General features: G+C 38.6%; 1 protein-coding gene across 1 annotated transcript in view; it reads right to left on the reverse strand.

Annotated features, from left to right (window-relative positions):
* The window catches only part of DMD (dystrophin), a 147,636-nt gene that overhangs the window by 20,307 nt on the left and 100,667 nt on the right, over positions 1 to 26,662 (reverse strand). The window contains 2 exon segments of the mRNA NM_001132294.2: positions 6,713 to 6,836; positions 7,697 to 7,940. Of these exon segments, the coding sequence (NP_001125766.1) occupies positions 6,713 to 6,836; positions 7,697 to 7,940 (368 nt within the window).

The raw sequence follows: 26,662 nt of genomic DNA on the forward strand, positions 1-26,662 counted from the left end.
AACATTGTATGTTCTCACTTATAAGTGGGAGCTAAGCTATGCGGATGCAAAGGCATGAGAATGATACAATGGACTCTGGGGACTCGGGGGGAAGGGTGGGAGGGGGGTGAAGGATAAAAGACTACACGTTGGGTACAGTGTACACTGCTCAGGTGATGGATGCACCAAAATGTCAGAAATCACCACCGAAGAACTTATTCATGTAACCAAACACCACCTGGGTTCCCTGAAGACTATTGAAATAATAAAAAGAGAAAAATAATGTTTTTTGGATTATTAGCTATTTAGTCTTCTTGGCTTGTCTGATTGTGGTCCAAATAAATCACTGAAACATTTTTTAAAATAAGGAAAGACACAGTCAAAGTTAAATAGTACCATGATATAGCAAAATATGATAGTCTCCTTTAATCACTGCTGAAGTGAAGAAAAAAGAAGTGGGATGACTCAATTTAATCTGAGAAAAAAGAAAAGGAATGCTTTGCCATGGCAAGATATTCTTCAGTCTTCTGAAACATAACGATGGTTTCAGATCCCTTTCTTGAAGGGATGATATCCCATCTGACTCACTTCCCTTTGATTCAAATGCTGATAATGGTTCTATCTGCTTAAAAAGTGATTTTAGCCAGAACCTATGCAGCCTATGCAGAATAGACACAAGAATTACTCCTGTGTTTTTGTCTGAATCTAAACAAATTATTTTCTCTTTTTTTAAAAAGGAGCTGTGTACAAGAAATTATTTTTTCTTATAAAGGGGGCTGTGTATGAACAAATACGCCCACCAACATTTTTCTTTGGATTTTAACCACTTTCCGACTTGATGTGTTATTATCTTAGTACATGTGTATTTCCTGCCTTTCTCCAGTATTTTTTAGAAGAAAAAGCACAATGATTTATCCAATACCCAATATTTGGCTTCAATTAATGTTTTTCCATATGATATTGGACAGATGCTTTCAATTTCACATAAAGTCTGTGTGTAACACCTTTAATATATTATGGTGTACAATGCTGTTGCTGATTATTAGCTGATCAGTTGTGAATTGTGGTGAAAGATACTGAAACTAGTAGCTAAATTTCCTAAACGTGTGGGCTGTTCCATGTGTACACAAGAATGTATTATGCTTGATTTCTAAAATATTAACTCAACAAGCACTTTACTGATTGTTTGTTGCACAGAGTGTCCTCATATAGTAATGACAATGAGCAAGACTTACATCCTGTCCTTAAGGAGCTTAAGTTCTAGGGAGTTGTAGGCAGAAGAAAGAAGTACTAGTAACTGTCTGAAAACATGGCTGGGTGTGGTGGCTCATGCCTGTAATCCCAGCACTTTGGGAGGCTGAGGTGGGTGGATTGCTTGAGGTTGGGAGTTCAAGAACAGCCTGGCCAACATGGTGAAACCCTATCTCTACTAAAAATACAAGAAAAAGTAGCCAGGCATGGTGGCGAGCCTGTAATCCCAGCTACTCGGGAGGGTGAGGCAGGAGAATCGCTTGAACCCAGGAGGTGGAGGTTGCAATGAGCCGAGATTGCATCACTGCACTCCAGCCTGGGCAATAAAGCGAGACTCCGTCTCACACAAAAGAAAACAACAACAACAACAAAACCAGAATGATATAATGCATGATTAAGTTCCAAAGGAAAACTCACTGAGTGAAAAGAAAGGATGCTATATTTCAGGTTAAGAACATAATGTACTCAAGGCCAAAGAGCACATTTATTCTGTTGTCAAACAGAAGGCATAAAATGCTTAAAGAGGGGAATAATATGATATAATTTGAATGGTAGAAGAGGAACTGAAGTATCTGGAAGATAGCTTAGAAAGGGAGAGAGACCAAAGGCAGAGGAACCAATTAGGAAAGTATTCATATTGTCTGTTCAGGTAACACATGATGAGGGCTAAATTTGGGCAGAAGTAGCTGAATTGAAGAATTTTGCTCTTTTTTATAAGTAGCAAAACACACTGACCCTGGTGACTGGATTGATGGTGGTGGAACATAGCTAAGGAAGGCAGGTAAAGGAAGAAGGTATAGAAAATGACTTTTTATAGATTGGGAAATTGGAAGAGATGTTCCAAAGGTTGATCATGATTTCAGATTAGGCTATATTTTTATTTATAATTTTATCCAGAAGATGCTCAGGTGGGAGGTCTGGGCTGGAAATCTTGACTTAAGAGTTGTCAACACAGCAGAAGCCAAAGAATGGAAGGAGCGCCCAGGGAGAGTGAAGAACGGTGAAGGGGATGGAGAATCTTGAGGAAAACCTTGATGTGATGTACTGCGGATACCTTACCTATATGGTAATCTGGCATAAAACATTTAACCTGAACCCAATCACTTGGATACAAGCAGACAAATTCAAATTGGGGGACATTCTACAAAACATCTAGCCCGACCTCTTCTAATAAATATATCAATGTCATGAAAGATTTAAAGAGGCTGGGAAAGTGCTTCAGATTAAAGGAGACTACAGAGACATAACAAAATGCAAAGCTGCACCTTCATTGATCCTGAATGAAAAATATCGCTATAAAGAATATTAACTGGCAGAATTGGATGTATTTGAATTTAAATTCTACATTAGATAACAGTATTGTTTTCTTTGAGCGTGATAATTGTGCTTATGTAAGAATATCTTTCATTTTAGAAGACACATGTTCAAAGTGTTTAGGGGTGAAGTGTTTAGGGGTGAAGTGTTATGTATGAAACCTAACCATTGAGTGGATCAGTGAAAAAAAAAAATCCACAAACTATATACACACATGAATATGATTAAATATGCACATAAAATATAAACACATACAGTATATCAAAATATGTTAACATACACATATACATGTTAATCTAAATGAATATATGCAATCCATTTAACAACACATGAATGTAAAAGTACATAAATAAATAGATATAAAGCAAATGTGGCAAACTGTTGAATTAATTGCAATTTTGCCGTAAGTTTGAAATTGTTCTAAATAAAAACCTAGGGAGCCATTATGTCATAAACCTCAAATGTACATGATAAATCTTTCAAAAAGCGAAGGAACAGTTTAATTTTTAAATAAATAAAATATAAAATGCTTCAAAAAACAGTAATCTGGTGGAAAGTTAGGAGTCATCAGAGATAAGGAGTTGTTTGGACATCATAGATTTGTGTAGGGAGCCCATGAGAGCCAATAGGGGATAAACATTGTTAATTTCTATTTTGTTCTGTATTTGCTTCCTCCAATAGAATGTACGTTTCATTAGCACATCGTCTCAGTAAGAACTGTACAGAATACAAACGGTACATAGAGACTCAGTGATAAGTATTTCATGGCTTGAAGAAATATGTTGACTCTTTAGACACATCACCTAATATGACTTGTCTCATGTTTCACTTAAAAGAAAATCAGTCGTCGGGGTTGTATATTTAAAGAATGCAGCTCTATCCAGAATGTGGTTCAGCAAATCCCGGCCTTATATCTCAAACCTTCAAAGCACGAGTATATACACTGCATTTATTTAAACACCTGTGTGCATCCTTCAAGAAGACGGTAAGGCTTTTTTCCTTTTTAAATGAAGTTAGCTTATGCAGTTTGATATGGTTCGGTTCTGTGTCCCCATCCCAATCTCATGTTGAATTGTAATCCCCATGTGCTGCGGGAGGGGTCTGGCGGGAGGTGACTGGATCATGGGGGCGGTTTACCACATGCTGTTCTCACGATAGTGAGTTCGCATAAGATCTGATGGTTTAAAAGTGTGGCAGTTCTCCCCTCGCTTTCTCTCTCCTGCCGCTACGTAGCACATGCCTTGCTTCCCCTTCACCTTCCCGCATGACTGTAAGTTTCCTGAGGCCTCCCCAGCCTTGGGGAACTGAGTCAATAAACCTCTTTCTTCATAAATTACCCAGTCTCAGGTAGTTCTTTATAGCAGTATGAAAACAGACTAATACACAGTTCAAGAAAAAGTACCTTTGAATTCAGTCTTTTCTTTCAGAGGACAAATTTAACAACACAGCTTATCCATTTTATACCAGCAAGTTATCTCTTAGCTTAACTTAGCCATTGGAATATAGCACTTTTGTCATGGTATTCAGTTCTACCATGATCTTTTTAGCTCCACAGATCATCAGGACCACATCCTAATGTGCACTTTAATTTGGGTGCTTTAACGAGTATGCTGCCTATTCCCTATTGTGAACGGCCTAAATAATGAATGCTTCTAGGCACCCAGGGCTCTGAATCTCACCACTAAAATATGTGACTTAGTTTCATATGCTTTGCTTACTTAAAAAAGGGGGAAAATCCTGAAGTAGAAAAAAAACAAGAGGTACTAAAGCTCAGTTGTTTTCAGAATTTACAGACTTTGCAAATGCATACAATTGTTTTTCATGTAGTCTGTTATCATTTACAATCCCAACAGTTTATTAGCTATATTCAGATCTCAGGTGGAGAGAGAGAACCTGACACAGAGATTGCCTTAAATCATGGAGGTGTAGTAAATTCAGGAAAACAACCTCAAACATATCCTTTTCCTTCTCAAAAAAATCAAAACCTGGCTTTCCTACAAGGTTTGGCTTCTCCAGAGGAGGATGTGCCTCTTCCCACTGCTCCAGGTTCTTGAACTTCATCACATTTATTTCAACCACCCTGTCTCTTTCCTCGGAAATGTTCATCTCCTCAGAGCCCTCATCCATCTTCTTCAACATCTTTTCCATCCTGATCTACCACTGTCGTCACGATAAGGACCTCACCCCTCTGCTGATAAGCTCAGCAACGTTGGTCTCATCATCTCCATGAACTGCACTCCTTACCCCTCAGTGATCTCCAAGTAAAATCTTCAGCAGCTCGCTGGGAGGCACCATGTTAGATGTAGAAATTGCTTGAAAGTATTTTACTTCCATGATATCCAACTTTTGAATTTTCCCGACTGTGATCTCCAAATTTTTCGCCATAAAACTCACCCACACCCCTGACTTTTCCTTTCTGTCCTATCCATTTTGGTTAAGGCACTTTGCCTCCCTTTATTCTACCCTCATGGAAGAGCTCAAGTATGAAATGAATTCCTGAACACATCATCATATCAGGCAATAGAGCTGTAAGTGTACGGAATCAAGGAGTCACAGGTCTTTTCTATTCTGTGAGGTAAGATTGAGAGGACCAAGTATATAACCAGTTTAGGACCCAGGGAAAAGTAAGGATAGAGGATGGAGCTGACTCATACTGGGCCTTTACAGAGAAAGAGAAATGAGGGAGGGGGACCAAGTATTTGTGGCCTTCATAAAACCCTCTATTGTCTAGCCAGACACAGCAGGAAAAAGCAATGAGCAGCTGGCTAGGAACCCCTGTCCTAGCCATTCATTACCACTGTAAAATGCCCTACTCTTGTTTTGACCTTTGATCATTTATGCCTCATCAGCTCCACCTTTCTTGGAACCTAGTCCTAGGCAGAGAACATTGCTAAGAATGAGAACAGACCATGTGGACCATTTCCTCAACAAATTCATCCAACTTTTGCCTAAGGCTTCCTTCTTACTTGGTAATGTCTCCAAATTGTCTTCACTTTCCTTAATCCTCATTCATTTTAAGATTACCTAGTCTTTCATTTCATTGAAACAGAAGTTTTCCACCTTCCCTTCTCTTGGCCTAAAATGGTTTCTCAAAATTACCCAATGCATTTACAGTGACCCAATGGACTGCAATTTATTTTAATTTCCATTGAGCTCTCTTTAGCATTTCACCTTTTCGTCACATCTTCCTTGAACCTCCCTACTTATCCATCCTTTACTATCCCATTACCCAAATGGAGGTCTTCCCCAAGGCACTGGATCGAAGCACCTGTGTTATAGATTTTATAGATTTCTCATCTCACACCCTTCAGCAAACAACTCTATGAAACTCATTCTCAAATCTCTCCAGTTTGCCCTCTTACTTCAAGTATAGATGTGTATCTTAATTTCTTTTGGGACATGACTTAGAAGACCTGTCAATTTCTCAAACACATTATGTCCACAATCAAAAGTTTCACTATCTTCTTCCAACCAAATCCTCTCCCTTCATTCCTCTCCTTACAATTTGCAGTCAGTCCCCAGTCCCTGCGAACTCTATTTTTTTTTTTTTTTTTTTTTGAGACAGAGTCTCCCTGTGTCACCCAGGCTGGAGTGCAATGGTGCCATCTTGGCTCACTGCAACCTCCGCCTCCTGGGCTCATGTGATTCTCCTGCCTCATCCTCACGAGTAGCTGGGACTACAGGCGCACACCACCATGCCTGGCTAATTGTTGTATTTTTAGTAGAGACAGGGTTTCACTGTATTGGCGGGGCTGGTCTTCAACTCCTAACCTTGTGATCCGCCCACCTCACCCTCCCAAAGTGCTGGGATTACAGGCGTGAGCCTCCACGCCCAGCCCCCTGGCAAGTCTATTTTTATAGAATAGTCTCACAGTCCTCTCCTCCCACATCTCTCAAGTGCAGGCCCTCGGAACTCACGAATCTTGGCCTTGGCAATTGCCTCCTAACTGGTCTTCTCACCTCTACTAGTTTTCTGTGGGCCAGATAGAGCTGCCAGAATACACCTTTTTAGAATTTTCTTTTTAGACTTTTTTCACCTGGTATATGATTTTCAGCGGCTCCCTGATACCAAAATGAGTCAAACACCTGTGGCCAAATATTCATGTCCCTGTAATATGACTCTACCTTTCTTCAGATAACAAAATCTGAGAGTAGCTAGGACACTTACCCATGGAGTCCGAAGTTTGACTGCCAACCACTCGGAGCAGCATAGGCTGACTGCTGTCGGACCTCTGTAGAGAGGCAGAAGGAGAGGACACCGTTGTGCCATTCACTTTGGCCTCTGCCTGGGGCTAAGTCATCCAAAAGAAAACCGAATTACTTTTCATAATAAACATACAAATGTATACATTTCAAAATATTATAGACACTCAGGACTCATAAATTTTGACCCTTCCTACTTTAGAAGCCCTCCCAAAGATTGTTTAATTTGGGATATTTCAGTGTTGATATAATCCATGGATACTGTCTTTGTATCTGAATTGTGCTCCCTTATAAATTTGAGAAAAAACTTAGAGATACACTGGAATGAGACTATACATCATTATGTTAAATAACTGGAAGATTTAGAAGGTCATGTGAGAACGATGAGACTATGTGAGACCTCCAAACTGTGATGGAAGATTCATATCTTCGTGAAGTATTAAGTAACAAGATAGAGAGAACATAATTGAAAAATTTAAAATTCCCAGAAAGCCAGAACTATGTCCAGGTAGGTCCTCTTACGATGCAGTATCTTGCTAGGTTTTCAATGGAGGCTTAAAGAACTATGTGTTAGGGATTAGGAGAAAAAAAAAACACAAAGGTATACTAGAAAATATAACTAATTGTAAATGAAATATAGTTCCATTTCAAGAAGTGAAATATTCACTTTTAGAGAACTAGTGGAAACCTTTAGGCGTTTTTTCCCCAAGATGTATTTCAAATTGGTCAAGAAAAAACCACTTTGGTAGGAAACAATATTGAACAAATACAAAAAAGACACACTAGTTTTTCTGTCTCCTCTACTTTGATCCTTTGATACTATCACTTTGCAGGCACATACCAAGCACTTAAGAATTGATGCTTGTTGCACCTATAAAAAGTGCTCTCTGAGGTTTAGTTTTAAGAGGGAAAAATGAATGTTTGTAAAAAATCCCATCTCTCTCCTCACTTGCTCCAGCAGCTGCCTTAGCCTATGTAACTGTGACTCCAGCTGTTTATTGTGGTCTTCCAGGATTTGCATCCTGGCTTCCAGGCGGCCTTTGTGTTGACGCAGTAGCTTGGCCTCAGCAATGAGCTCAGCATCCCGGGGACTCTGGGGAGAGGTGGGCATCATTTCAGGAGGGGACGGCAGTGGGGACAGGCCTTTATGTTCGTGCTGCTGCTTTAGACGGTCATATTCTGCTTGCAGATTCCTATTGGCATCAAAGAAGTAAAAAAGAAAAAAAAAAAAAAAAAGAAAGAGAAAAAGAAGAAAAAAAGTAATTTGAATATCATCACCAAATTTTATATACCATGGTAGATAGATGCATCTGACTGCCACCGAAGAACAGCAAGCAAAAGAGGCACTAATGAATGGTTTTAATGATGACAATCTTACCAGTGCTAAAAGAACAAAACAAAATTTGAAGCTTTTGCCCGGTGTGTGAAGGGAGCCATGCTTTTCAATTTTTTATGTTATACTAAAAGCCTCATGAGTGCTATGTTCAGATAAGTAAGCGGCAAAGGATTTAATCACTTTGTAAATATTTCTTTATAATGTCATGAGATTAAAAATTTTATACCTCTATCAACACTTTGGTTTGCTTTAAACATTAGCAGATATTTTCAACAGAAATGTGTAAGAATGGAGTAAGTATACCCATGTTCCTACCACCTCGCCTTGATAAGTTTATCATTTGCCAAATTTTCTTCAAAAGTTTTTTGAAGAAAGAAAAGTTAACAGCCAAAGCAGAAGCTCCCTCACATGCCCGCCTCAACACCATACCATGCTCTCCTCCCCGCTGCCCTCAAGGAGATAATGCCACACTGAATTTCATGCCCAGTGTGACCATGAATGTATCGACAAATACTAGGTTGAGCTTAAAAAAGATGCTGATGTTTGCCTGTATTTTTCTTTCACCTACAAAAACACCCATTTTATGTGATTCAATCTAATAGCGTTATTTTGCATGTTCTTAAACTTTAAATTTAAGAACTTCATGTTTAAGAATATACATACCATTCTAAGAGTTGCTTTTTGCCTTCAACACCATTTGGGAGATTTCTCCAGGTCGATACATAATAGTTTGCTATTTTAACTGCCATAAGGTATTATTATTCTGTTGCTTGAATATGCCAACATTTTCCTGTCCATGGACATTTAGGTTGTTTCCAACTTTTCTCTATTACAAACAATGATGCAATGAAATTCTTTTTTATACCTGTCTCCTTGGATACCTGTTTAAGAGATTCTTTACAGAATATAGTTTGATGTGGAATTGTTGGAGCTTAGCAACATCTTCAACATTGCTACATGTCACCGAATTGCTCTGGGGGACAAATCGGTGGTCTTACCAATTTACTCTCTCTTCAGTAGTGAATGAGGTTTTCCATTTGGCCCACCTCCTCATCAAATACTTGGTGTTATCAGACATTTAAGTTTTAGTTAACCTGATGGGTGCATTTTAATTTGCACATACATCCCTGATTACTGGCGAGGTTAAACTTCTTCCATGTTAACTGGCTTTTCATGCTTCCTTTACCCATTTTCCTGCTGGATTGTCTTTTTCTTATTAAAGTTTTGGATTATGTTCTAGATGCTAATCCATTGTTAGTTATGTGCATGGCAAATATGATCTCCTACCCTTATGTTAGTGTAGCTTATCTTTAACTTTGCTTATGGCATCCTATGGTATAAAATATGTAAATTTTAACATATCCCTGTATGTTCTCTGCTTTTTATGTTTTGTTCACGAAAATCTTTTCTTACACCTACATTTTAAAGTTTAAAATTTGGTTTTTCACATTTAGGACTTGAATTTACCCAGAATCTATTTTTGTGCTTGCCGTGAACATGCGATCTAATTTTACTTTTCCCCCATGGATAAACTATGAAGCCAGCCTCATTCATTGCATGGTCCATCTATTTCCCACTGATCTCTAACAATGCCTCTGCGAAACATCAAGTGTCCATAAATACACAGGTGTGCTTCTGAGCTCTCTATTCTAGTCTGTGGTTCTATCTGTATATCCCTGTGTCGATCCCACACTCCAGCTTTAAATCAATTGATGTCTGATAGGCCTTCTCAGCCCACTTTGTTTTTTCTCAAAATTGTCTTGACTATTCTGACCCCTTTGATCTTCTCCATGATTTTAGTGTCTGGTTTTCTGATTTTATGAAAATGCTTGTTGAAATTTTGAGTTTGAATTGCATTGAATTCATAGGTTAAACTGGGAAGAACTAAGTTCATAATAATTGAGTCTTCACATCCAAGAATGCAGTGAAGCTCCTTACTTACTATGGTCTCATTTTATGTCCATTAATAATGTTTTACTTGTTACTCTTTTTTTTCCTCTTGCTTTACAGGTTGAATGATTAAGTCATCGATTTTTTATTTTTAATGAACACATGTAGGGTTATACATTTCCTCCTTGGTACCACTTTAATTATATACCAGAAGTTTCTATATACATCACCTGATTCAATTCAGTGCCTCATGTTTTGTAATTCTTACTGTGATTTTTATTTTAACTTAACCCATAGTCATTTAGGAGCACAGTGGTTATATTTCCATTTTCACTTCTTAGTGCATTTCTAATTTAATTGCGTTTCAATCAGAGAACACCTGTATGATACTGAGCCTTTGAAATTTAGCAATACTTCTTTTTGTGACCTAGTTCACAGTCACTTTCTAAAAATGTTCATTGAGTACTTGAAATAATGTGTATTTTTCCACTGGAAAGATGGAGTCTCTAAATACATAGTGTGCTGATTTTGTTGTTAAAGTTGTCTATATCTTTATTAATTTTTGATTATTTGTAGCTATCAATTTTTGTTAGATGCATGTTGAGATATAATTATGGATTTGTTAGTTTCTCCTTTTAATTCTATCAATCATAATTTACTTTATATATTTCTAGACCTATATAGTTAGATGCACAGAAGATCCTCATTGTTCTTGCACTGTTTCTATGTAGTATACTTTTTCTTCCTACTGTTTATTGCCATAAATTTTATTCCATTTAAAGGTTTCTATGGTTATTCCACTTTCTTTTGGTTATATTTGGTTAATTTCCAAATAAATATAAACAGTATTAGCACATGTGAAGGTCCCAAATGCTTTAGGATTTACTGAGAATACAATTCCAATTGACGACACTTCTGATATTTGATATCCAGTGACTGATTAGAACTCTTGACATCTTTCTTCCAGTTGTGATAAATACCAAAATAAGATGACAGATTTCTGTTGTTCACAGATGATATTTCATCAGGTGAGAGAAATTCCTACCCACAAATGTGGGAGATCTATATCAATAAGAAAAGACATGAAATGTAAGTAGTGAGTAGCCAAGAAGAGTTTTCCCACTGTCCAGTTTGAGAAAGCAAGATCATCTCATGACCAGGTCTGCTAAATATTTTCTGTTGTCCCATACTCGGAATGAACATTCCACAGGGGCCGGCATGTCTTCCAAAATGCTCAGTTTCAAAAGGCTAGATCTCCACACTGAAGCAGAAATAAAACCCTATCTACTCTTGTTTTTTTCTTTGTTTTGTTTTGCTTCATTTTTTTCATTCTACCTAGTACCTAACATTACGAGGTTTCCAGGAATTTATTTAAAGTCATGCAGAAGATCAATGTATGATCTTTTTCATCTACAGAAATAGAATCTCCTATCTGTACTGATTGAAATCCTGTTGCTATCAGTCTTCAAGGGTAGTTCTTTGTATAGTTTATTTCATAGCAATCTGCTTTGACAAAGTAGTGATGAGAAGAGATTCATCGAAGTAAGTATACCTTCAGTCAGATTCTGCACACGGGTCCTCTGGGTGTGCACCAATGTATGTAACTGTCCACATTAATTAAATCTAATTTCTGACAACTTAACTGGCAATCAGTTCAATGTTTCCGTGAACTTGAAGCGGTATCCAATGTTCACAAGGTCTCATTCCATAGGAATTACTTTCTATTTTTCCCTCTTCATTAAAAGAAAACTTCAACAAAATGTTCTAACTGGCAACACTTTTTGTGTAGAATCCTATTTAAATTTTTCTTTCCACCAGATTGGGGCAGCCATGGTGTTCCTTTTGAAAACAGTTTTTAGATATGGACCTCAGGATGGTACAACAGGCCATTACTGTCTTCCCACCTATTTTTCACAAAGGTGCTGACAGGAGACTGCCTTTTCTAGAGAGATCTTCCTTGGTATCTTGATCCTGTGGTTTTAGTTGTCCACAAGGCTCTTCTTTTATGGTTCATTTATAAGGACCCTTGTTCAAGAGGCATGGTTTAGTATATACAACACATGACATTTCTGTTTTGGTGGTTTCCAGTGAAAAACAGAAAAGGCTCATTTTAATCAGCCAAAGCTTCTCAAAGCTGAGCTGTAAAGAATATCAATTGCTCAATGCAGGCCTTTCTTTCCTTCCCAGATGTTTGAAATTTCTCTTGGGAGCACATTTCCTTCAAGACTCACATCCTTCTTCAATTCTGGAAGATTCTTAGCTATTACAGCTTCAAATATTACTTCTCTACCATTTCCTCCATTCTCTTCTTCTGAAACCTCTCAAATAACACTCCTAAATAAACCTCTAAATTCTAGTAAGGTATATTGTAGAGCCTGTGGTCAATTCTCCATTTCTCCTAATTGCTCATTTATATTTCTTATCTTTTTCTGTGAGTGTTGTACACAGTAACATTCTCAGCATCATCTTCTAATTCTCTTGCCTTCTCTGACAGGGCAAAGTCTAGAATTTATCCTGTATATTGAGTTTAGTAACTTCAATGACTAGTTTTTTTGGCAAAGGTATCTTTGTTTTCAAACCTAGTCACATCTCATCCATCTCTGTTTCTTAGTTTCTTGTTATTTCAGTGACTGGTACCCCTTATTTATGCCTTTAAGCATTTTTTTTTTTTTTTGAGATGGAGGCTGGAGTGCAGTGGCACGATCTCCGCTCACTGCAACCACCGCCTCCTGGGTTCAAGCGACTCTCCTGCCTCAACCTCCTGAGTAGCTAGGATTACAGGTGGCTGCCACCATGCCCAGCTAATTTTTGTATTTTTAGTAGAGGCAGGGTTTCACCATGTTGGGCAGGCTGGTCTTGAACTCCTGACCTCCGGTGATCCACCCACCTCAGCCTCCGAAAGTGCTGGGATTACAGGCGTCAGCCACTGCACCTGGTCTAAGCATCTTAAATGTAAGTAAAAATCTTCGTTGTACTAGTCTATCATTTTGCTTTCTTCTAGAATTAATTCATCTTTTTTTTGAGATAGGGTCTCACTCTGTTGCCCAGGATGGAGTGCAGTGGCACAATTATGGCTCAATGCAGCCTCAACCTCCTGGGCTCAAGCGATCCTCCTATCTCAGCCTCCTGAGTAGTTGGGACTACAGGCATGTACCACCATGCCCGGCTAATATTTTTTAAATTATTTTTTGTAAAGATGGCACCTCACTACATTGCCCTGGCTAGTCTCAAACTCCTGGGCTCAAGGAGACCTCCCACCTTGGCCTCCCAAAGTGATAGGATTACAGGTGTGAGCCACTGTTCCCAGCCTAATTCACTTTTTGATGTTTAACTTGGGTGGGGGGTGCTATCCCATTTCTTCATGTATTTTGGATCGTGGTTTGGAGACAAACTTTGTCAGGGATGTTTTGCATGTGCATACATATGCATGTGTATGTTTTCTATTTTTCTCGTGTGTGTGTATTTTCTTTTATATTTTCCTCTCTTTTTAAACTCATTATCTCTCTCTCAGGTGGTTTTATGGCTGCTCCCAGCCATACCCAGGGGCATAGAGTTTAGAGCTACATCTGTTGGTAGTTTGCAGTTCCTACACTGAGTGATACAGAGATATCACTCATTTCGTTGCCAGGCAGTAGGTAGACTGGTTCAGGTCCTGCTTTCAAGGCTGTGATGCTCTCTTTCCCAACTACGAATCTTTGCCTCTTCCCTTGGCTCTATGCATTAGGGCCATAGCTGCATATAAGCTGTAGACCCCTGCAGCAAACTGTTTCTTTTCATGTTGCTTTTAAGTGTGTGTATGTGTCTCTCTCTAGGTGTGTTTTTGTGGGGCTCTGATTTCAAATAGTAATCCTGGCTTTGGGCCACTACCTTGTAAGAAGAATTTTAATCCCTGTTACTACAGCAGGAGCTGAAAGCCCACAAATTCAGCCCCACTTACGACTCACGAAGTCCTGTTTTGCTTTTTTTTTTTTTTTCTTTCACCTTTCTGGTCCACAGAGATGTTTATCTTGCTTTAAAGCCCAGCTATGTCTTCTTCATTTTTCACTCCATATATTATCTACCACTGGATAAATGGCAGGAGCAGAGAAAGATGCCTTCAAGCAAGAGCTAATGTTATCTTAATCAGAAGCCTACCAGGACACATTGATTTTGTAGATGTATAGTCAAGGTTCCCTCAGTATTAATTCAAGCCTTAATTCATCAGGCCAGGATTAAATGAGTCGAACAAGTGCTTTTCTCCTAAACAAACATATGACATACAGAAACCCCTTATTAAGCTCAATAGCAAACTTGATTTTGAGGGACTAGTTTTTCCTCCTGAAGCTCTGAGATAGGACAAGCTGTCATGATGAGGATTCTAAAAGCCAGGAATGGTTAAAAGAGGTATCTTGGCCTGCAACCAAATGAAATAAAGTTTTTTGATTTGAGTCTAAATTCTCTTTTAAGGTATTTCTAAATGTTCATGAGAATTATCAAGAAGAACTGGTGCTCGAGGGTTTGAACTAGAGATGATTTTTACTAAATGTTTTCTAATAAATGCAGTCATAGTCACAGAGCTGTGTTAGGGCATATTTTTCTTAGGGGTTGGGAAATTGAGCCATTTGGTCCTTATCAATTATGCATTTGAATGTTCTTATATTTAAAAACATCTATGCCAATACCTTTTGAGGTATACCATAATGTTAGTTTTGACGCAGTATTAATGTAGGGGAGATCATTCTCATAAATGATCAAGGTTCCCTCAGAATTACTGTTCCAAGGTAAGTTATTCTAATGTTTTTTTTTTATTTTTTTATTTTTTATTTTTTGAGACGGAATCTCGCTCTGTCGCCCATGCTGGAGTGCAGTGGTGAGATCTCAGCTCACTGCAAGCTCTGCCTCCCAGGTTCACATTCTCCTGCCTCAGCCTCTGGAGTCACTGGGACTACAGGCGCCTGCCACCACGCCCGGCTTTTTTTTTTTTTGTATTTTTAGTAGAGACAGGGTTTCACCGTGTAAGCCAGGATGGTCTCCATCTCCTGACCTTGTGACCCGCCTGCCTCGGCCTCCCAAAGTGCTGGGATCACGGGCGTGAGCCAACATGCCCAGCCTCTAATGTTTAACAAGTATACAATGTACTCGTTTTAACAGCTGTCAATTATATTATTACCAATACATATTTTGCTTTTCTTGAAGGTGTACACGTACATCTCACCCCTAATGATTCTCCAATTGTTAGAATGTAGTCATGAAGTCATTTCAATACAGATGAATATATATCAGTGATCAGACAACGACTCCACAGAGAATCTATTTACGTTCTTGATTATCTCGTAAATTATATTTCTCTGATAGCTCCCTAAGGAACATTAATTCAAATTCACTACACATGGCTTCTGTCACTACAATTTCTTCCTGTAGCCAGTCATCCTAAAAAAAGTCTTCCATCCAGTATTTCTTATTCTCTATAGAGCTAAGAATCCCCCCATTCTACAAATATGTAGATATATCTGATTAATTTTATGTCATAAAGAATATAAACTGTTGTCTACGTACAAATTTACACTCAAAAAAACTTCCGAACCAACTAATGGACATAAGAGATTAATCAAATTGCCAAGGCTTGTTCCCTTAACTCAACCTGCTGAAAACATGAAAGCAGCTGGCCCTTTTAGCAATGATTTATGAGTGCCTCTCTAGCAATCATAACTATTATGTATGATAAAGAACATTACAACAATCTCTGTGTAATTTAAACTACTTTATAAAGGTCAAATGATTTCAGTGTAAGTCATCTACTCTTTAAATGGAGCCTTCCTATTACGTGTAGTTATATAGTTGTATAATGATATTTATGAAATAAAGAAATGAAGGTCACTTTCCAGTGATCAATGTTTTCTTAACAGTATCATACATTTAACTGTATACCAAAGCATGAGCACACACAGGGCTTATTTTGTAAAGTAGAACAACTACAAAGATTGCCACCTAAAAGGAATAGATCCGACGAAATCTGGCTTTACCCTCATATAATATTAAAAGCAGCTAAATCATATCCACCAATCTAAATTCAGGCAAATGTAGTAAATCATACAGAACTATTACAGCGGCTATAAATGTAGCAAATTAGCAGTTTTTTTTAAATGAAAGACAAATTCTGCAAGCAAGATGAATTTTAAAAACTGGAAATTGCATTGAGCCCTTGAAATTACAATAAAGCTCAGTGCAATGGCTCACACCTGTAATCCCAGCACTTTGGGAGGTTGAGGTGGGAGGATCACTTGGGCTCAGGAGTTCAAGACCAGCCTGGGCAACATAGGGAGACCCACCCCCCCGCCCCATCTTTACAAAAAAAATTGAAAAAAAATTAGCCATATGTCGTGACACATATGTCGTGACACAGCCTGTAGTCTCAGCTACTCAGGAGGAGGAGGCAGAGGTGGGAGGACTGCTTGAGCCTGGGAGGTTGAGGCTGCAGTGAGCCATGATCATGCCACTGCACTCCAACCTGGGTAACAGAGGGAGACTCCATTTAAAAAAAAAAAAAGTGACAATAAAATTTTACAGTACAGCTTTAGACATCTTTATCAAACACAAAGTCAAAAATACCCCTAAACTAGGTGGAAAAAGACATTAATAAGGATAAGCTCACAGGGTGAGAAGTAAGACTATGCATATTTTAGGTCAGCCTTAAGCAAAACAGTAAAAATGGCAGAACCCCTCCAGGCTCTTGTTTCTAATCATTTCTTAGCACTGTCCCCCTTTAAAACATTCAGAGCCTTACTTCCAAGCCCTTTCCTACTGAAATTTGCTCAGTATAAAAGTTTTATATAAGACATTTAAATTTTACCAGGATTTTATAATAAAGCGTCATTTCTTCTAGTGATATCTGCATTTTTAAAACAGATGTCAAAGAATGTAAAGGAAAAAAATAAAAGCTTTGCCCCATCAGGGGAAAGGTTGAACAATGCCACTTTCTGACACGCTGCCTTTGTGGTGCCTTTCACCATCCATGGCTGAGGACAGATTTAGAACAAGGCTTGAGAGATGGTTTTGGATTCAGAAGATCTTGATTTATGACTTACTTGCCTCTGCTGCTTGCTGAGGCTGGGCAACTGACTTAAGCACTAATTCAGTTATGACGATTATTAAGCCAGTATGGTCGACACTCTATATGTCAAACTTTCTTTGAACCATGCCCAGCCCATACTGTGTTCAATAACTGTTGGTTACTATTATTGTTCTTATTAGTTCTTTCTCTATATATTATTTACTTTTTGGATTTAGAACCTCAGATGTGCTAAAAACTTCCTATAAAATGAAAGCACTTAAATTATCTGAAATGAAAGCAATCTACTTAGACTTACTGAGCTTGGCAAAATATATGCATATCTAGTGCTTAGACAGTGACTAATCACTCAATATTTGTCCTGTAGATACCTGAGTTCTAGCCCCTAGCCACATTGTAGCCACCCCCAAATTTTGGAATTATTGTGTATCATCCATCATCTGTGCCTTAGTAAAGTTTATCACAGCTGAACGTCTGGGCAAAATGAAATCACTGAGTTAAGATCACTAGGATGAGATTTCCTAGATTTGACCCAATACGCTAGGTATGTGATGAAACTGTCAAATTATAATATGTCCATGGATCATTGCTGAAATAAAACATGTGGACCAAGGGTACAGGGTTAATGTATGTAGGTGGACTCTATTTTCTGGATATGTCCTTGACACATAGATCTATATCTTGCTCAAGTTCCGAGACAGAACATGACAATATTAATTGGCTTTAGTTTCTTAATCTTTAATGACTGAGATGTTTTTCACAAATTCCTGATCAGGTGCTAATTCATTACTGTCTATAGACTAAATGTATTAATCAAAAGTTCAACACAAGAAAAGAAGAATTCAGAAGAAATTTTAACCACTTATAACTGGAAATAAGACAGACTAACAAAACCTAAGACAAAAATGCCAGTGGCTGGTCATCATCAGCCAAAAGGAAAAACTAGGATTGGAGAGGTTTTAGAGGTGAAGAAAGTCTAGTCCTCAGGAATAGTGCCATTGGGAAAAGTGTGTTTCCATTTTCAGACAAATACAGCAAAATATCAGACTTTCATTGTCTGTGGTCAGCAAAAAGCCATAACAGTCTCTAGAAGGATCATAATTTTAAGCTTTGTGTGTCCTAGCTTGAATCCCTCATGCGTAGTTAGACGTAGTCTTAAGTTCTCCCAATAAATTCAATTTGATGGCCTATTTTTCACTCCCTGGCATGCACTGCTATATACTCTTGCCACATATGATCCCATGGCCTCCTCTATTACAATGACAGAAACTACAGAATCTTTTTTTTTTTCTTTCTTTCTTTGAGACAGGGCCTTGCTCTGTCACCCAGGCTGGAGTGCAGTGGTGTAATCATAGCTCACTGTAACCTTAAATTCCTGGGCTCAAGTGATCCTCCAGCCCCAGCCTCTTGAGTAGTTGGGACTACAGGCATGAGCCACCATGCCTGGCTAATTAAAAAAAAAAAAAATTGTAGAGATGGTATCTCCCCATGTTGTCCAGGCTGGTCTCAAATTCTTGGCCTCAAGTGATCCTCCCACGTCAGCCTGCCAAAGTGTTGGGTTTACAGGTGTGAGCCACCATGCCCAGCCCAGAAAAATTTCTTTAAAATAATTACCAGTACTTGTACATGAATGTTCATAGCTGCATTATCCATAACAGACAATAAGTAGAAATAGCCCAAATGTCCATCAAGTAATGAATAGATTAAAAAATGTGGTATATCCATACAATGAAATGTCACTCAGCATTAAAAAAAGAATGAAATACTAATACGGGCTATAATATAGCTATCATTTTAAAAGATTACGCTATGTGAAAGAAGCCAGTCACAAAAGACTTTATATTATATTATTTCATTTACATTAACAGTCCAGAATAAGCAAATCCATAGAGACAGAAAGTGGATCAGGGATTGTCTACTGCTAGGGTTGAAAAGAGTAGTTGCAGGAGACATGGGGAGTGACTTGAAAATGGGGATGGGATTTCTTTTGCGGGGTGATAAAAATGTTCTAAAATTGTGCGCTGATGGTTGCACAACTCTGTAATTAATAACCAGTGATTACTAATGCTGGTTAACCTATTAACTAATAACCAGTGACTAATACACTTTAAATGGGTAAATCGTATGGTATGAGAATTATATCTCAATAAAGCTCTTATAAAAAAACTAAGTTCTAGATTCAAAATTTTATTTCTTATAGCACAGAAGATATTTCCCCAGTGAAGACAATACAATCTTATAATGCTTACTCCTACTATGGAAAAATCAAGGTTTAACCCATGTACATAAAAGAAAAATGGTATGCACATGTCTTCAGAATTATCCATGTGGACATTAAATATTTTCAGATGATGAGTTTTAAAAAGAGTCCAAAAATAAGCCCAGAAAATGCTTAAGTCTGGGTTAGCCTAAACAACTCGGATGGTTTCAATCTAATGGAAAATGACATCACAAACTAAACAGGTATATATTAAGGGATTTTGGGAAAGAAAATAATGTAAGAAATGAGAAAAACAAGGAGATACCTGAAAATCAACCCAAAAACCCATCAAGTAACAGAAAAACTCCAAAGGATATTTACCCATTCATTTTTATAACACATTTATGCACCCAGTGCTGTAGAGATAAAGATACGTGTAGGACACTGTCCCTTACCCTTGAAGAGCTCACATCCTAGAGTGTGGGATATTGTTTAGTTCCACCATGGTAACAAACCTTACTTGAAGGCAAAAAGACTGGGAATCATGCTCACTGCTAAAGCTAAAAATACAGATTTTTTATCTTTGAAATTATCGCCTTGATTTACTAGGAAATTACAGGAAAAGAATCATATGGATTTACTTACGACTTGTAGTTACAACAGACAGACTAGCACCATAAGGTCACTCAGAATTTGGAGACACAAGAAAAGGTCATATTTTAACTATTAAGATAGTAAAAAAATAAAATGGGTGAGTTTAGCCATCTGCAGAAGCCATCCATGTACATATGTAATACCAACAGGAAACCATTTCTAACCGGGCTGCTCATGCCCAATTACAATCAAGTACATCAGGAGGTCCTTGGTCTTCTTTTTACACAAACTCTCTTCCTAGGAGGTCTCTGTCCTCTCCCCAGGCTTCCATCTCCTCCACAACCATGACCCCCTCCCGCAACTCATTACTCCTTAATCAAGACTTCTCTTCTAAGGCTTCAGACCTATCTCTCCAACATTCTCCTGGATATCTCCATTAGCCATGGGCTCTAGAAACTGAAACTTGCTAAGCACCAAGCCACATGAGGTTGATATACTGATTACGCAACCTCTAAAATTTCAGTGCCAGGAAAGGAACAGCCTTCCTCAAGTAGCGTTACACAGGACCATATAGTAGCTACGCATCTTTGTAACTTATACCTTAATCTTACTTTGAGATGAAAGCTATACCTGCATTTCTGTCATAAGATAAAGAGGGAGAAATATCTTCCCACGTGTTGATGATACACTTTAAAATCACAATCCAGGAGAGGCCTCAAGCAACAACTGGCCTTTGCATCTAACTACTTACAAAGAAAGATTCCACGGTAATTGTGATGAAGCTAAAGGTGCTGTCTTTGGTAAACATCTTTCAAAGTTCAATCATTTAACAAGTAAGAACTCCCGATAGCAAGTTAATTGCATCAAGTCACTGGTGGCCATTTTTCTTGGTGGTTTGGGTGAAAAGCCAAGTTATTCAGTGGGATATTCTAAAAAGTGGTGCAAAGAATTTTCTATGGTCATGAGAGAGAATTTCATACCTATCTTTAGATATTTCACACTAAATCATTCTGGCTTCTGGGTCTACAGGGTAACTGCTTCACCACTAGAGCATATCAAAAGTTACTTTTGTGAGAAAAATGCAGGCTTCCTCTGTGGGCACCTGTTACAGCTTTATCTTCTGATGTTCCCAGAGACACAACGGATAGGCTTCTCAACAACTACAGTAGAGAGTCAACTATGCTCTCTCCTAGAACTGGTTTTCAAAGTTTAGTTCAGACTTGAATTTCTTTACCAAAGTGTGTTCCATATAACATTGCAGTTGGGCTTGAGGTCGAGTAAGCGGGAGCGACATGAGGTTAGACAAAGCTAATCAGGTTTCTTCACTTCCAAACTCCTCGATGCAAATGCTAATGTAATGATGACTTTCCAGTATGAGTGCTTTCAAAGTTTTTCTGTCCTTGGAATCCTTCTTTTCTTAGAGTATCTCAGTGGTATTCTGCAGAATACATTTTAGGCAACAGTGACCTTTATCCTTGGAGAACTGTCATCCTATCTTTGGTGTTTAACGTTAAGCTTTCCACAATTATCAAAGGCCATGAGAAACAGCCACATATAATTTCCCTTGGGATTTGTTATAAAAATGTTGATAAGGACACTAGCCAATAATCACTTCAAGTGTAACACTGCTTAAGAGTTCAGGACCACCACCCAAGTTTGAATACAGGTCCTATTCCTTGCTGGCCATATGAAGTGTCCTTAATACTCTGTGCCACGTAATCTTCTGGAAACAGCCTCTCTTTCATAGGGTTCTTTTAAGGATTAAATAGGAGTTCATATGTACTCAGAACAGTTCCTGTCCATAGCAATCACTCAAAGGACAGCTATTTTTGTTATTATTATTATTACGTAGAGCCAGGAAAACAATGATGTTTCTTTAGGATGCTGCATGCTTCTTTAATTCAATATTAAGAGACAGACAAATCTTTGTTTCCTATTATATCCCTGGCTACAGGGAAGCTCAAACTGAATCTGAAGCTCAGTCATATCAACTATGCTAATCCCTATGATGTTCATTGATCTCTTATTTATATTGCAGGAATTGTATTGCTATGACTTTTTAAAGAATCCTTTCTGAAAACTGAATACATAAAATCAACATAGGAAATTTCCACTTGAATGTCCTCGGGCAAATAGAATTCAGTATGTCTGATACGTAGCTCTTTCTCTCCACGCACTAACCCTTTACAAATCAGGAGTTTTTCCTGGGTGCACTAGGTTGCTTTTGTTTGTTTTTCAATGATCATTTCCCAGTTCCCAAATTAAAACATTCCGTAACACCCGATGCCTCCCCCTCTCCATTTTTCCTTGGTCTCATTCATTCAGTGACCTTCTAATTTCTCCATCCCCTTCTTCACTTGCCTAAGACATCCTTAGTTAAGAACCTGGCATCTTTTAATGGACTATTCCACTGTGCTGCTACCAATCTCCATGGCTTTAGCTTTCTGCCAGTTCAGTTATTTTTCTCAATCTTCCCCCCCCCTCAAAAAGCCGTCACTGTTCACCTGCTTATAGGATAAAACCCAAAATCCTTAGTATGATGCACAAAGTCCTTTAAACAGTACTCCCCACCTACCATTCCACTGCCCTGTTATTCTCCTCATTCCATGCCACACATTACTCACTGGTCCACCAGTCTGGAAAACTCATCCTTCCCCCATCTCTCAGACTGGAAAACTCCCATTCAGTCTTCAACTCTTAAACTCTCTTTGTAAAGGCCTCTCTACTCCCTCTGATATAATAAATCATTCACCTCTGTGCCCCCAGAGCACTTGTAACACCAGGATATAAGTGGTTGTTTCTATTTTAACTTTTTTAAAATAAATTTTGAGCTCCATGAGGGTAAGAACCAAGGCTTATTCATCTTTGTAGTCTCATAACATTAAAATTACATTAAGCACTCAGTAACTATCTGCAGAATTGGACAGAATTACATCCTCAGGCCTGGAAAGTAGCTAAAGAAAGTTATGACCATAATCAATTCTGCTGTAGAGGGACAACTGGCAAATGAAGGCCAACAGGAGGATGAGGGTCTTCATGAAAACTCTAAAAAAAAAAAAAAAAAAAGGGGGGGAGGAATTGGATTGTAAGAACATAAACTCTTATCCAGCATGTTCTAGGGAGATGGCAGCTGTACTTGTAAGATGTGAATATTCTAATCGCCAGAGGGGTGCTTCAATTTTTTGGTAGTATGAAGCAGTCCTCACAAACATCCAATTTTAGATGCCAAGATTCTAAGCTCACCAGAACACAATTTGATTTGTACTGTGATTCCTAAGACACTGGATTCTAAGACACAGGATGCTGTGTGCCTAAAAAATGAATATATTCCTCATTTTAATAGATCTAGTATTTGCACTTAAACCAGATGCTGTCTCCCCCTAAAAAAGCTTTAAGGCAACCTTGATAACATTTAATACAAGGCAGTTAAAAAAAGAGATAATTAGGATAAAGGGAGAAATAAACTTTCATTCTGGGTTATCCATTCACTTCCATGAACTGGATACTATGAATCAGTCCCCTCAGACTTCAATTAACTTTGGATAAACTGAAGGAAATTTAGTTACATTGGCCCTGCTAGTTAGAAACTGAGTCTGTGAATAATGGTGATTCCACTTCTACCATGTTCCTGTCCTCCCTGCCTGAGTAGAGCTGAGATGGTTGACCCCATTCTTAACACAGCTTCTTAAATGTGGCATGTATGCCCTTCAGCGCTTATTCATCCTTGCCATAAAAGGTCTTGGCTTTCTGATTTCTGTGATCAAACTAGCTCCCTTTGTCTAAAGAAGGGCTCTGTAGCCCTTTGTTTTGGGGCCCATGTCACCAAATGATATAGTTTGGCTGTGTCTCCACCCAAATCTGATCTTGAATTATAGCTCTCATAATCCGCACATATCATGGGAGGAACCCAGTGGGAGGTAACTGAATCATGGGGGTGGGGTTTTCCCATGCTGTTTTTGTGATAGTAAGTCTCATGAGATCTGATGGTTTTAAAAAGGGCAGTTCTCCTGCACATGCTCTCTTGCCTGCCACCATGTAAGACATGCCTTTCCTCCTCCTTCACCTTCTGCCATGATTGTGAGGCCTTCCCAGCCACATGGAACTCTGAGTCCATTAAACCTCTTTTTCTTTATAAATTGCCCCGTATGAAAATGGACTAATACACCAAGTAACTTGAATGCCTAGTTTCGTTAAATGTATCATATACCACGCTTTCCTCTCCATTCCAACTTTAAAAATATGTGGGAACAGCCGTAGGAATCAGTCTTGAATTATTTCCAGTGATGTCTACCGGACATTTTAACATTCATTCCATTATGCTTCTTTCCTCCCTTCCTTACCCTAAAATTCCTTACCTACCACTTTGTCTTCAGAGGCAGTCCTTCTCTCATTCAAGGTCACGCCTCCTCCCATACTTTAGTTCCCTAACCCTTCTCTCTCCTGCCTCCTGTGGGAAAATGCTCCCATCATTCCCAAGCTCTGCCCTCCTCTTCTTCTGGCACCTTTCTCCAGCATGTGAAAATTAGAGATTTTTAAGTAAAAAAGTGAAAACTAGAGTGAACACTGCACGACACTGTGTGAAGTAACCCCAACCACCATAAATATGTTTGCAAATATTTGCATGTGTAGAGAGCATCTTTGGAAGGAAACACAAGAAACCAAGAAAGATGGTAGCCTCCAGAGCTGGAAACACCACAGCCAGGGGAGAAGGTTGGAGAAGGATTCACTTTTCTCTATATGTCTTTTTGAACCCTTTGGATTTTGTATAATAATATACATGTATTCTCTACTAAAAATAAAAGTAACTAAATACACATTTTAATGTTCACATCTTCCAGAGTTCTACCAAATCCAGTGTTCTCCTTCTGCTACATGCTCCCGGGATATATAAATTCATTCTCACTGTTTCAACTACCACCTGTGAGCTGGCGACTCACAGACCTAATATCTCAGGCTTATATCCTTTCTACAAGCATCAGAGTTCTATCTCTCAGACTGTCAGACATTTACACGTGGAGATGTCACCAGGACCTCAACTCGACCTCTTCCATACCTCATTTATCACCTTCCAGCTATTCAGCCCTTCAGGAAGGACCTCTATAAACACTGCTGCATTAAAGGATGGACCTGCTGCAACTCCTCCTGAATTATCAGTCCCAGCTGCAAATAACTACTATCATCTTGTTTTGTAGTTACCAGCCCTGGGAATCATTCCTTCATACCCTAGTCCCACAGAACTACCAAATCAAACAGCTCTACCGTCCCCGGAAATATCACTCAGATCAGCCTGTCTACTTCATTTCTATCACCTTACTTAAGGCTCTAATCATCTCTTTCCTGGGCTCCCATGTAACTCCCCCCAACTTGATTTCCTTGTTCCAGCATCGCTCTTTTCAAAGTTACCCTCCACACAGCTGCCTGTGTGGTGTATATTCATGTCAATATCATGGTCTCACTCCTGGCTCACACCCTTGAGTGGGTCCCTAGACTAGGCATGGAGTCAGCAACTCTGCAGTGGGTACCACACCCTTCCCGACCTGCCCTTGCTGACCTGGCCAGCCTCATCTCCTCTCATTCTTTGCCTTCTTAAAAAAGGTAATACAACTGCAGTTTCCCTCAAATAAACTCTGCCATTCCTCACCCTGGCACCTTTGTTTATATTCCATAGGAATGCCCATTCCTAACCTCTTCAGATTCCCTTCATTTTGGCTATCTTTTCACCATCATTGGAGACTTGCACAAAGACCTAATGAAAGAACATTGAATAAAGATATCCCGTAGCTATGAAGATTGATAACTACCAGACTAGGTCCCAAGTCATCAAGTCAATTACAAAGTAAAGCAACGGGACCATGATTTCCAGCTACTTTAATTCAGTGGTATCAGTAACTGATCTAGAACTTCTTTGACTGTAACAGTAATCATCTTGCACAATCACTGGAGGAATTTAAAGGAACAAGAGAAAACTCAAATTTTGGCTTCATAAGGTCTTACTGCCCAACAAGACATATGAAAGGTCCTGAGTAGGTATTAAGAATCTACAGAGTTCCCTCCTGTTATATAACATCTACTAACAACTTTAACTTTAGACTTTATGGTGAATTAGGTTAATATTTAGCCACCTTTTCGACTTGAGAACAATCTAATCAATTTGCTATGCAGGTAGTAGAATGACAATGTCTTTGTCTCTCAGAAAGGCTACCTTTTCATTGCTAGGATCATACCTTGAATTTCAGAGCAAGTCTTGGTTAATTTAGGCAGTGCAGAGAAAAATACATCTCTGTATTTGAACACTATAGGCTTAAGTCAGGAGACTGAAGGCTTTAATCAATGCAAGAAAAAAAAGTAAACCTTGAGTTTGCAATGCTAAGGACACACAATGGGGCAAAAACCCAACGTCCAGTGGCTCTTTGCCAAATAAAGATGTATCTGAATTATATGTGGTAATGAGGGAGAAATATGATGCAGAAGTGAAATATTAAAGATTAGATATCTCACTAACGCCATTAGTCATCCAAACTTATGGGAGGCACTATGGGAAAAACTCAGTCAGATTTTAGCTTTTACTCAGAGCTTTAGCCTTATCTTTGTGGCATAAACCAAGAATCACAGAACACCAATATGGGATACATACAGTGCCTGGGATTTGGCAAATGGGTTCTTAACATTCTAAATTTATGACAAAGCCATGCCTGGTGCTAATCAAGGCAGTTTGAAAAGGGGGAGCATTTTGAAAAGCAAGCAGAAAAAAAAGCCTCTGAAAGGCTTTTCTCTATGAAATTAGGTTTGTAAAAGAATTTTAGTCAAAAGTGCATGCATGTCTGCTACAATTAAAATAAATTCACCT

This window comes from Pongo abelii, chromosome X (assembly GCF_028885655.2).
Source record: "Pongo abelii isolate AG06213 chromosome X, NHGRI_mPonAbe1-v2.0_pri, whole genome shotgun sequence".
Lineage (NCBI taxonomy): Eukaryota > Metazoa > Chordata > Mammalia > Primates > Hominidae > Pongo > Pongo abelii.